We start from the raw sequence: 13,292 nt of genomic DNA, 5'->3' as shown, positions 1-13,292 counted from the left end.
GCCTCCAGACCCTATTCTCCTGCCTCACAAGCACACACAAACTTTACCGACAGCATGTTATATGGCAAGCACCTTTCAAAGCACTTTATGTATTATCTGATTCAGTTCTTAAAACAATCTATGAGTCTTCATGTAAAAATGAGGAAATAGAGGCTGAAGATGATAAGTAGTCTTTTCAAGCTCATACCACTTCTCAGTAGCAGAGTGGAGATTCAAACTGTCTCCAGAGCCTCCACTAATAATATTGATTATGGAGAATAGAAACTATATTTTAGTCAGCAGTTAGCGAAGACTGGAATCACTTCCTATGGTGGTCACCACTCAGCCAGCTGAAGTAGTTTCTGTGGAGAGTCTGCTTTGTGCTTAGTGTATACAGTGATCTCAAGGGGGACGTAATTCCTGTCCCATACCTCTCTCCCCTCTGCCACCATTTATGTTCGTGTTCTTTCTGCACTCCAATTTTCCTACTAGTCTATCCAGAATGCATTCTCTTCCTAACATTATGTTGAATGTAGTCTGAATTCAACCACTGTATTGGCCCTCAACATGAGAGTTTGGAAAAAGCAGAGGTTCTTTAGGTGTAGGTGCAGAATAAGAGTGTTAAATCCAGGTAGTTCTGGGTTTGAGTCTCAAATTCTTCTTTCATTAACTGTGGATCTCTGGGAAAATTACTTAATGCTTTTAAGTCTCAATTTCCTCACCTCTTTAAGGTGAATACTTCCACCTGCCTCCTAGAGTTAGGAAGAGAGTTAGGTGCCTGGCACAGAGTGCTTAATAAATGGTAGAACCTTCACTTCTTTGCTTGGTGGAACAATTCTGAAGGCATCGCACCTGGCAAGGAAGGTGGTATGATTGATTGAGGGGTAAGTTTGGGGAAAACATGCTTCAATGCAGTCTGGGCTTGGCTTTCTCTTGGGGCTGGCTTGCTTGTGTCTGCTTAAGTGGTCACTACAACAGGGAAAATTTAAGCTCCCTGCTGCTCTTTCTGTGGCTGGCTGAATGCTTGTCCTGCAGGCCTAGATTCTGAAGAAGTAATGGGAAGCCTCCACTTCAGCTTCAGGTCTAAGCTGTGTTCTTTAATGCAGTTTCTTGGGAATAAAAGCCCAAACTTGAATTCATATCCAGCTTCTGAATCGATTTTTAAATTTATTCATAGAATTTGGCACTTCTCTCATGGAGGGGGTAGGATTAGGCTGTAAAAGAAAATCCTAACCATTGCTATCATTAGAATGATATTTCTATTACTATTATTTACTTTTAATTTGCACTTATGTTTACTTCAATATTACGTGTGTTTATATAGTATGTATGCAGCACATTTTGCTAGTTTGTGTTTCTTAGGTTGCAAATCCTAGGGGACAGGATAGCATTAGTGAATTTTTGTGTGTTCAGCCCTGAGTAAGGTACAAATGACCAGTGAAGAATTAGTTTTGGGAACAAATTTCTCAGGAATATTGTGTTTGCTTTGGTAATCTATTGGCTAGAACTGTGATTCTTAATGTTCTATAGAATAATAAGCTGTTTTGTAGAATTTTTTATGCTTTCACAAAAAGATATATGACTGCTTTCTAGTCTTAAATTTCACACACTTACTTTATTGCATCAGTTTCTTTAATTCTGTTTTTTGCAATGACATCTGGAGGAATTGTTCTCCAACCAAAGTTCATGGGCCACACAAAGATGCCTCTTTGAAAGTTGTCCACTGTCATGTAACTAATCCAGGAAGAAAAAACCAAAGTGTTATCTGGGATTATATAAATCTTTATGTACTTTATCAATTTGGTTTCACAAAGTAGTCAAATGAATGAAACAAGTGCTTATGATGATTTTAGAGCACCACCTTTTAATAATAGTTCAAGAACATTTACAAGTACGATTTGCTTTAGTAACTAATTGGCTTGATTATTTGTGCTTAACTTATACTTTTATTTTAATACTGTTCTGGCCAGTTTTGAAGAAAAAAAAAGTACAAGGGCAACTTAGAAGCACATACGTGTTTCCCACAGAAATAAGAACTAAACTTGAGGTAAATAAATATTTGTGGGTTCAGCTAAATATAAAGGGGAAAAAACAGATAATTACTATTAGGATTTATTGGTATTTAGAGTTAAGAATTTGTAGTGACCAGATAGATTATTGCATCAGCAGACTCTGATCCCAAGATATCGACCATGCTTTTCCATTTATTTAAGTAAGCCGTATATGTTTTGGATTTTCAAAAAATGCACATATTGGGTATATACTCAGCACTTTCTGCTGCTTGTGTTTACATATGTGCTTAGAAGTATCTTGTGGAATGTGTCAATATTACCTCATATCCTTATCATTGATGACTTCGATTACTGGACAGGCCACTTTCTTTCTACTTAAATACACTCTTTCCAGAAGAGGTTCCAACCAACCAACGTTACATTCCACGTGAGAATCTAAAAATGTCAACACATCACCTAGAGAGCCAAAAACACAAAAATCTTTGAAAATACAGTATACTGAATGTGTGTACTTCATGTTCAAAAGTATTGATGATTGCTCCAGAAATGTAGCTGTAAATGCAGTAATCTTTTTTTTTTTTCTTCTGAATTCGTGGTCAGCATAATTTCATTTCATACTGAAATGAGAGGAACTTTGCTCCTAGGAGTCCTGTGGTACAAACATAATTTAGGTTTGGAAAAAATTGGTAAGCCATTTAGAATGGGTAAAAGAATCTGAAAAGAATACTTGGTATTAAAGGTAGTTGCTGAAGTCCCCTCTAAGAGAGTGTGCCCATTAACGCTGGGGGTGCAGGATTTGGGACTTTGTTTTTAAGAAGCAGAGAGACTGAGATGACAAGTTTGTCCTTAGGAATGATGAAGAGGAAAAATTACTTCACACAATAGGGATGAAAGAAATTAAAGTGGAGGAACCGGCAAGGCTAGGAGGTACTGGAAAAGAGTTATAGGAGACGGGAGTAGGGAATGGGAGGTTGCTGATTAATGAGTATGGAGTTTTATTTTTGCAAGGTAAAAAGAGTCATGTAGACTGCACATCAATGTGAACGTATGTAACACTATGGGCCTGTACACTTAAAAATGGTTAAGATGGTCCATTTTTATATTCTATGTATTTTACACAATTTTTAAAAAGACTTAAGAGGAAGAAAAAGAAAATAAAAGGAAAAGAAACTTGGAGACCAGAAGTAGTATTAAGAACTCTTTTTTTCCCTGTTAGTTGTGTGAAGTAACACTCTTTCCCTCCCCAGTGAAACCTCAGTAGCATCTACATTGCTCCAGAGGATCTTATACAAGTGAAGTATGTGTATGTGTGTGTGTGGTGTGATGTGTGTGTGAGAGAGTGTAACAACCTAGGAAATAAGCTCCTGGTCCAGATCCTATGTGTGATCTTTCAGGCCCAACCACAGGTAAAACAAAGGCTCTACCTAGTGGGGCGCTCATGGGGGAAACCTGCTTTCTCACTCAGACTTGGTGCCCAGCCAGTGTGTTGAAGTCTCTAAAGGGAGTTGTGGTCCAGGACTCAGACCCTCCACTCGGCTGCAGGACTTGCTCTTCTGCCTGTCTGCATTCCTAACCCAGGTGCCTCCATTCAGGCCAAAGCCTCTGCCAGGACCACTTTATTGGAGAGGGAATGGGTCTCGAAGACACTTTGCTCAACTCGGACTCACTCTTCAGTGCTTTCCCACTCCTAGCCTTTCCCTTTCTTACTCTGGATCCCAGGGCCACATAACAGAAGAACCCTTTTGTGCTGCGTTCCTTGGGCAGGCAGTGAGCTGCCCCTCTTGTCTGCTCTGCTCTGCTCTGATCCACTACTCAGCAACATTCCAGGGGGAAAAATGGAACACAGGAGGAGCCAATGCCTTCTCCTCTTCAGTCTCCTGCTGATACTGTTGCAGTAAGGGATTAAGGCTTGACTACTGCTTTCATTTTGGTTTATCATTTTAATTGACTGTGTTGATACCTGGATGCTCAGCTCAGCTCTTGACACACCTGTAAGAGCAACCATCATCTAAGTGCTTGTTCTATGCCAGCCTCTGTTCTAAACATTCTTCATGGATGTTTTGTGTCGTCCTTACAACAACCCTGCAGTATAGAACTAATTTTTATTCCCACTTAAGAGACAAGGAAACTAAAGAACAAAGACCTTAGGTAACTTTTCTACGGTTGCACAGTTAACAAACAGCAATGTGATATTAGAAAACAAGTAGCTCATTCCATAGATTACGTTCCTTAAAAATTGCTAGAAGGAGGCAGAGCTTTGGGTATGGGAAGGCTTAGAAAACAAAATGAGGACAGTTATCTAGATGATAGATCATTATCACCGAAATCTGCAAACTACCTCTCAATTAATGGAATTTAGCATCATATTAATTACTTGGTTAACAATGGCATTTTTGCATCAGGGTAAGGTATTGGTGTGGAGTGTTCTTGAAGAGTCTGTTTAGTGAAACCATCTGTGAGAGGCAACTCCCCCACCATGTAGTCTTCTGTTCTTGGAGACAGCAGTTTCATTTCCTGACCAGGCTGGAAGGGTCCTATTTTCAGGGCATTAATGCTTGTTTGACAATGACAGGGTATTGTCCCCTGCATGGTCTGAATGTATGTGTCAATCCAAAATTCATATTTTGAAACCTAACCCTAAGGTGATAGTATTAGGAGGTGGGGCCTTTGTGATAAGATCATGAGGGTGGAGCCTTCTTAAGTAGGATTAGTACCCATATGAAAGAGGCTGGAGAGTGTTTGTGAGCCCCTTTTGCCCTTCCACCAGGTAAGGTCACAGCAACAAGGTGCCACCTTTGAAGCAGACAATGAGCTGTCACTAGACACCGAATCTGCTACTGCCTTGATCTTGGACTTCCCAGCCTCCAAAACTGTGATCAATAAATATATGCTATTTATAAATTATCTAGTGTAAGGCATTTTGTTATAGCAGCCCAAAAGGACTAAGCCATCTCCTAAGGGTGTCCTTTGGGGATGGCACCTTTGGGACAACCCTCTCCCCGGTCATGGGAAGACTCACAGGGTCATGTAGGTATATGAAGCATGGCCTGCTAAAGTCCACTTGGCTAGTGGTATACAATGTGGTAAAAAAAAGATTCCTGGCCGAGCGTGGTGGCTCATGCCTGTAATCTTAGCACTTTGGGAGGCCGAGGTGGTAGGATCATGAGGCTGAGAGATCAAGGCCATCCTGGCCAACATGGTGAAACCCCATCTCTACTAAAAATACAAAAATTAGCTGGGCCTGTGTGTGTGCCTGTAGCCCTAGCTATTCAGGAGGCTGGGGCAGGAAAAGCACTTGAACCCGGGAGGTGGAGGTTGCAGTGAGCAGAGATCGAGGCACTGCACTCCAGCCTGGTGACACAGCGAGACTCCGTCTCAAAAACAAAAAACAAAAAACACAAAAACAAAAACAAAAAATAAGATTTCTACTTGTGGTCCATTCAGACCTAGAGTTTAAAGAGCAGTGTTTACTATACCACCTGTCCCTATCCCCATAGCAACCTTACGAAGTCAAAGGGGCCTGGATTATCTTTCTCAGTCCCTAGTGGCAGCAGGATGGGTTCCCAAACCTACATTCACTTCCCACCTGGCCCAGATCCCTATGAAAATTCTCATTCATTTGCTGCCAGGACCTAAGGGAAGCAGCATCTGCTCAAAACATAGTCTGGAATTTTATATTGTTTTATTTTGGGGAAGAGGAGAATCCTCCCATGCATGCATGCTATTGCTCTACTTTCAGACATTTTGTTTTAAAATAAGATCTTAGGACTATGTTAGGTGAGAAAACAGGGAGCTTTCTGTGTAGCTGACTCTTGGTGGGATTTCTGATTGGTGTGATTATTGTCTATGGACATTGTACACACTGCTCCTGATTTGGAGAGGCTGAGAAGCACAGTGAAATAAGCATAGCATTAAAGTTACATACAATAGCCTTCAATCCGAGCTCTGCTTTTCCTAGCCAGTTTAGATAAGTTACTTAACCTTTTTGAGCTTTGCCTTGTAAAGATATTTCTAAGATCTACCTCATACCTAAATTCTTTAAAAATGGCTAGTATAATTTACTGTCAGAATAATCAACCCAATCACTTAAAATTTTTAAATTGACACATAATAATTTATATATATTTATAGGGTACATAGTGATATTTGATACATAAAATGTGTAGTGATCAAATCAGGGTAATTAGCATGTCAATCACCTCAAACATTTATCATTTATGTGTATTGGGAACATTCAAAATCCTCTCTGATAGCTGCTTGAAAACATATAATAAACTATTGTTAACTATAGTGACCCTATAGTGCTATAGAGCACTAGATTTGGAAAGGGTAGGGGAGAGGGGATATAGGGAGAGGTTGGTTAAAGAATATAAAATTTTAGTCCAATCTTGATTGCTACCTGGTAGGATTTTCTGTTTCTAAGGATAGGTCACAATAATACTGGATTGTTTACAGATGGGTTTCATTTGTAACTTAAAAATTTGGAGGGTGGGGGGCAACATAAAACTGTTCAATGTGCCAAACAATTTTGGGTCCTTGTTGAGCATGGACCCCCACTTATATCCAGTGTACCAACCTGGAATATTGCTGCAGAACCAGTTAATGCTGGATGGTTATGTCAAGGGTTCCTCGAGGGATGTTGGCTTGGCATGCCATTTAATTTTACATAATGCCTCCTAAGTAACGCTAAGGAAATAATTTTTACCTGCAGCAGATACAAGTTATAAAAGTTTGCAGAAAGATGTCTACTGTTGCTTTTTAGGAGACCTTGGAGTTTGCTAGGAGTTAGATGTCACCTGTCCAGTTACTTAAAGTTAGCCAAGTGATTATTTAGAATGCTCATAGAAATGTCAGGCATTTTGCTAAACGCCATGTCATGAAGGAAATGAAAACCTAATATTTACTCTGACTCTCTACTGCCTGACTGTAACTCCTCTTGGCAGGGCAGTAAATCATTTGGTCTGTTCCATACTAGGAAGGAATGTGGGTGATCTACTTGTTCCCTGATATTTCATTTACTGCATCTTTTAAATTCTGTTGGCTTCATAGAGTGAGCAATTCTTAGAGATCCATTGCCCCTGGCCTACCTGTCAAATTTTGAAATCCTACTTGGGACTCTCAACCTCCTCATTCACAGCAAGCAACTGATTGGACCTAATCTTTTTGCCTGAAATAGATTCAGATGAAGAACTAACATGCCCTGGAAACGGAATGCATAGTAGACATCGCTAACGGTAAGGCAGATCAGTGCTTGGCCCCTTATTATTTTGCAGATGATTGCAGACTTTCAGAGAGCCTGCTGCAGACCTTCAGAGAGCCTCATAATACCATGGGACCAAAATAGGCCATCTGACTTCTATTTTTGCATGTCTTTGGATCTCTGGATCTCACCCTTGCCTGTTAATTCCCTTTTGAGTCCTAAAGGGCAAATCTGTAGGGAACAGTTGCGCCAAGGCCTGTCAGGTTCTGGACTCAGATTCTTATCTTTAAACTCTTTGTTTGGTGAGGCATCCTAGAGAAAATTTTTGTCTGCTGTCTTTGCTGACCTCTAATTTACAGGAACTCTTCAGGAGGCCCTTAGTCTCTTACTTATCTCTACTCTTGAGAGCTGTGGCACACCTAGGAGAGTTTGAGAGGACCCACCCCGCCTGCCATCTCTGCTCAATGCCAGTCTCTGAATTACATTCTCTGCTAAAACTGATCCTGCATTGCCTTGAATTCCCCACAGGGGACAGGTGTACTTCCTGGCATTGGATGTATCCCTGGGCAAGGATACATCGAGACACACCTTTCTTCTTTCCAAACTCTCAAGTACCTAAGCTCCACTAATGCTGCTCAAAGTGTAGGTCACAGACCCTGCTGTCTACAGGGAGATAGCAATAGAAATTGAGAACAAATATTTTAAAACTTTATAGCAATTTGCCAAATTTATAAATTTATATATATATATATATATATATATATATTTTTTTTTTTTGAGACACTGTTTTGCTCTTGTTGCCCAAGCTAGAGTGCAGTGGTGTGATATCACCTCACTGCAACCTCCGCCTCCCGGGTTCAAGAGATTCTCTGCCTTAGCCTCCTGAGTAGCTGGGATTACAGGCACCCACCACCACTCCTGGCTAATTTTTTGTATTTTTAGTAGAGACAGGGTTTTGCCATGTTGGGTAGGCTGGTCTCGAACTCCTGACTTCAGGTGATCTGCCTGCCTCAGCCTCCCAAAGTGCTGGGATTACTGGCGTGAGCCACTGCACCCAGCCATATATAATTTATATATAATAAAAATGGGTTTGTGTTTTATATATCTACTTTCCTTTCTGAGTACTTAATATTTGTTATAATTTACAAAGGGGTAGGTCAATAAAAAAATGGAAATTAGGGGAAAAAAGTCCTTTTTAGATAGTTTGGGAAGCATCACTCTACTAGGCAGTGGCAAGCAATTAAGATACACCTAGCTGGGGTCTTTCAAACTGAGAGCTGTAGATCCTCTTAGTGAATCAATCACTAAATCAATTTATTGAGATTGGCCAGGATCTAAAAAATAAATAACATAGAAAAGAAGATATTAGAATCTATTCCACATGTTATTTGATAAACTGTCTACTGTAGTTATATGTGTGATTACACATGTAGTGAATTGTGATGAAAAATTTATTTCTACACAAGTCATCATCAAAATGGTTTGAAAGTTACTGAGCTAATATTCTCAAGGGTGTTAATGAATCTGAATTTACATTCAGATTTGCTAAATTCAAAGAAATTACTTTATGAATGTAACTGCAAACACTTGAGCAAGCAGTTGCAACTGCTTTAATCAAGCTCATAACACCCCTTCTAAGACACGCCACCCATGTCGTCTAATAGTTTGGACTGTGTCGGAGGCCATTACTAGCATACTCTGTGCTCCATGCAGGCAGAGAGAATATTTTTAAATAAGTAATCCATATTTGGTTCTGTATTCTACTTTCTGCACATGAATATCTAATTTTCATCTCAAATTTATATGGACAAAATCAAAACTCAACTGCAATTCCAAACCTGCTCCTCCAATTTTGAGCCTACCACCCACCAAGCTGTTCAGATACCAGTCCTAGGGTTTGTTTCTGATTGCTCTCATTCTCTTCACATCCTATCTGATGGCAAGTCCTATACGTTCCATGTGCACAATCTATGATGAAGCTGACCATTTCTCCCATTTACCCTGGCACCTCCCTGGTACTTGGACAACTAAAATAGCCTCCTAACTGGCCTCCCTACTTCGTTTTTCATCTTCCTAATATCCATTATCTACACAGTGGCCAAAATGAACTTTCAAAATGTACATCAGACAGTTTTGTTCCCATTTAACATTCTTCACTGGCTTCACCTTATACTGAGAATAATGCCTACAATCTTTAAGTGATGCACAAAACTTTAGAAAAACTTGCTTTTTTCTTTCCCCCCAAATGAATCTTTTATGACTCTCCCCATGGTCAGCACCCATGAGTCAAAATGAACTTATTTCTTTACCTTGAATATGCCAAGCTCATTTCTTCATTAGGACATTTGTACTTCTTGTTCCATTTGCTTGGGAATAGTCTTCACCCAGACCTCAGCTCAAAAGTTACCTACTTAAACTAGTTCTTGAGTATCCTATTTGTACATCATTTATAGATAATTATTTTCCAAAGGAAATTAAGCATGGAATGCCATTAGATTTTTCTGAATGCAGTCTCTCATCGAGAATCTTAACTGTCACTGCAATGCCAATTTTGGTGTGATGTATTTGTTGTTCACTTAAAATTTCCTCTACAAAGAGAAGACATTTGTTAGCAAACCAATGAAATGAGAAGAGCTTCAAATATGGGGTCCAGTTACGAGAAAATTAAACTCACGTAAGCAGATAATTTCCCATCAGAACATGCTTGAATTTAAGCTGGTGAAGAACTGTAAAAGCAGGGCGTACAGGACCGGAGTAGTGACTAAGTGTCTAGAGGCCTCAAGGTGTAGTAGATAAGAGGATGGCCTCTGGAGTCAGGGCATTCAGGTGCCAGCTTTGGATTTACCACTGACTAGATGGGTGAGCTTGCATAAGGCACAGCCTCACTGCACCTCTATATTCTCATATGTAGAATGAGGATGTGATTGAACCCATCTCATAGAGTTATTGTGAGGATTCAATCAGTTAATATATGAAGTATTCAGAATGGCACCTAGCATATAAGTCAGCTAGTATCACAGGGCACAGATCCTTCCTTAGAAACTTATGAGCGTGAACCCAAATGTTTGATGTTGTTTGTAGAATACTCATAAAATAGACTCATTTCTCATTCACTCACCAACACCTGCACACTAAAAAAAGGAGGGGAAAAGAAGGCATATGGCCTTTGGGGAAGGCAGAAAAAACCTAGGAAGAACAGACATGGGTCAGAGAAGAGAGGGGTGAGGATTGTAGAATTAAAACTTTATGAAATCTTGAAATACTGATTGGTCAGGTCAAAAAGGCACAGGCTTGAAGAAGCTCCTAGTGACCAAATTTGGGACAATTTGAACACCGACAAGAATAATGGTGATATAATATACATTTAACTTCTAAGCCATAAATCCATATTGGTGAGGGGATGAGAGGGAGGGGAGAGGGAGGTTGAGGGGGAAGGGAGGAAGAGTTAGAAAACAGGAGAGGGAGAGATAGAGATTTTTTTCCTTACACATGAGTGCCAGCTAAATAAAAAAGAATGAATTATAGAAAAGCAACTTATCAGTCCTCAATGTAATAATTGATTTAAGCAAGGATCATCAATGGATACTAAAAACCATTGGGTAAAACATTGTAAGAAAAACAGAATATTCTCATGGGTTAATGTATCATTCCACAAATTACTTCTTACTTCCAAAGTAAAGATCTAGCTGTCAACATCTTAACTAACTTCTCAAAGTTAGTATCAACAATACTGGTGATATTATGTTATATTATATGCCTCTTGATGAGATGTTTACCGTTTCTATCACCTATGTAGTAGCATTCTATATAATATTTTCACTCCAAAAACATTTATCCTGCAGGTAACAAGAGGAACTCGAAAATTTCAGAACATGGTCAGTTGTACCAAACAAATGGCATGAACTTAAAATACACACACACAAACACACACACACACACACACACACAAATGTTTAAGCAAAGTGTGAGGAGTTGAGTATTCTAGACTAAGAAGACCAAACTATCAAATGCAGGGTATGAAACTTAATTAGTTTCTGAATTTAAAAAAAACGTTTTGCGGCCTGTAATCCCAGCATTTTGGGAGGCTGAGGCAGGCAGATCACGATGTCAGGAGATCAAGACCATCCTGGCTAATGTGGTGAAACCCCATCTCCATTAAAAATACAAAAAATTAGCCAGGCATGGTGGCGGGTGCCTGTAGTCCCAGCTACTCGGGATGCTGAGGCAGGAGAATGGCCTGAACCTGGGAGGCGGAGCTTGCAGTGAGCGGAGATGGCGCCACTGCACTCCAGCCTGCACTCCAGCCTGGGCGTCAGAGCAAGACTCCGTCAAAAAAACAAAAAAACAAAAAAAAAATCCAAAACCAAAAAAATTTTGGGAACAATGACAAAACTTGAAAATAGCATATAGTAGGTATTATATTAGTTATGAAAGCTGTGCTTATTTAAGAGAATGCTCCTGTTCTTCAGAGACGCCTACTGAGGTCCTTAGGGGTGCAGTATGATGATGTCTGTAACTTCTTTTTCAAAGGTTCAGGAAAAAAGTATCTACAATAGGTGTCTATGTGTGTTTATGATAGAGCACATATTATAAAAACTTTAAAACGGATGGAACTAAGTGATGCATATATAGGCATCATTGTGCTAGTCTTTCACATTTTCTGTATGTTTGAGAAACATTTTAAATTAAAACAAAATGTAACACACAAAAAAATGAGTAGCTTCTTACCTGTTGCATTCTGTGCTCCTGCCAGCCTGGCCCTTATTAAGCCATGTCTCTCTTTGAGATGAAGAATCCGAACTTTTGGAAACTGGGACATGTATTTATCCAAATTATCTTTTAGATAGTCTACATCAGAGTAAAGATAAACCAGGAACACTTGAATTAGCTAAGTCTAGATAGTATCAGAAGTGCCTTCCCGAAGTCAAATGCCAAAAACTATGACATTACCATCATCACTGAATTTTATTCCTTGGGTCATAATTTTATTTTCTGATGTCATTTTCTTGGAAGGATTCTGTCTCATTTCAATATTCAAAGCTGTCTGATTTTTCAAACCCCAAATCTTTGTTTTCAGTGTTGCAAGGTGATACAGTGGAGGGCACACCTTTCTGAGTATTTGTCAAGGTAGGGGAATATTTGCCTTAAAATAAATGTAGCTCAGGCTTCTGCACAATTCTGCTTCTACTCTCAACCCCACCTCTTGCAAAAGCCCTTTCCATGACCCAAGGAAGAGGCTAAACAATGTGTGCAAATAAGACCCTTTCATTTCCTACTCTGACATCCCCTTCCATTACACCTTTTCTCTCTTATTAGATGGCTATGGAGGGATCCAGCTAAAGGAACAGTTTTCTGGGGGCTTTATGAGCCATGTTTATGTGACTTATAGTCACTTCTGTGTGTAATTAAGCTATTGACAGCTATCCTAGGTCGGAATGGCTTCCAGAAAACTTTCTAAGAAAGTTTTTCTTAGGACCCTGAAAACTGAATAAGCTTCAGGTCCCACAGAATCTGGACCTACCCCTCATGGAGGGACTCTTATCTACTTTCTAATTGGGTGCTATTTTTGTTTATGCTTTCAAGGCCACGTTTTATGTTTTCAGCCAGTTTTTCTCTGTCATCCCACAGTTTCTTGAGCTCAATGTGATTATGGTAGAAACTGTGAAGCTAAAGAAACTTCCCATGTTGCTGTGGTCACAGCTCAAGGCTAAGACTTAGCTTAAGGCTAAGTATATTAGCATTGCCAAGTCTTTGCTATTTTCTAAACTTTTCTGAAAAATGGGTTCCATTTTGGGAATTTGTAATGTGGCTGTCAGACCACCTACATACACAAGTTATTTGACAACCTAAAGAGTGAGATTCTTCACTGTAATAAACAAAAATGAATGTAAAGGCTGTGGTGGATTCTTCTTTTGAACTTTATTGGAATCACCTCATCTCTCTTGTCCTATTGGCAATTTGTCTTCTTAACACTTAACTGAACACATCATATGCCTTGCTCTCAAGGAAGAAGCCATAAGACCTCAATTTCTTTGCCTTCCATAAAGTCCAACTGTAACTCTAGTTATTACCAGTAGGCAAGGCCTCCCTTTAATTGTGAT

General features: G+C 39.6%; 1 protein-coding gene across 2 annotated transcripts in view; it reads right to left on the bottom strand.

Moving 5' to 3' along the window:
- LOC112617068 (polypeptide N-acetylgalactosaminyltransferase 5) overlaps positions 1 to 13,292 on the bottom strand; it is a 54,422-nt gene that overhangs the window by 14,246 nt on the left and 26,884 nt on the right. For both annotated transcript variants that reach the window (XM_025373799.1, XM_025373800.1), the window contains 3 exons: positions 11,920 to 12,039; positions 2,312 to 2,447; positions 1,594 to 1,713 (listed from right to left, as the gene is read on the bottom strand). In XM_025373799.1, coding sequence (XP_025229584.1) covers positions 1,594 to 1,713; positions 2,312 to 2,447; positions 11,920 to 12,039 — 376 coding nt within the window. The remainder of the gene's footprint in view (positions 1 to 1,593; positions 1,714 to 2,311; positions 2,448 to 11,919; positions 12,040 to 13,292) is intronic.

This window comes from Theropithecus gelada, unplaced genomic scaffold, assembly GCF_003255815.1.
Source record: "Theropithecus gelada isolate Dixy unplaced genomic scaffold, Tgel_1.0 HiC_scaffold_15875, whole genome shotgun sequence".
In the NCBI taxonomy this organism is placed as follows: domain Eukaryota; kingdom Metazoa; phylum Chordata; class Mammalia; order Primates; family Cercopithecidae; genus Theropithecus; species Theropithecus gelada.
The sequence above is the reverse complement of the archived record's forward strand: the minus strand, read 5'-3'. Positions and strand labels throughout refer to the sequence as shown.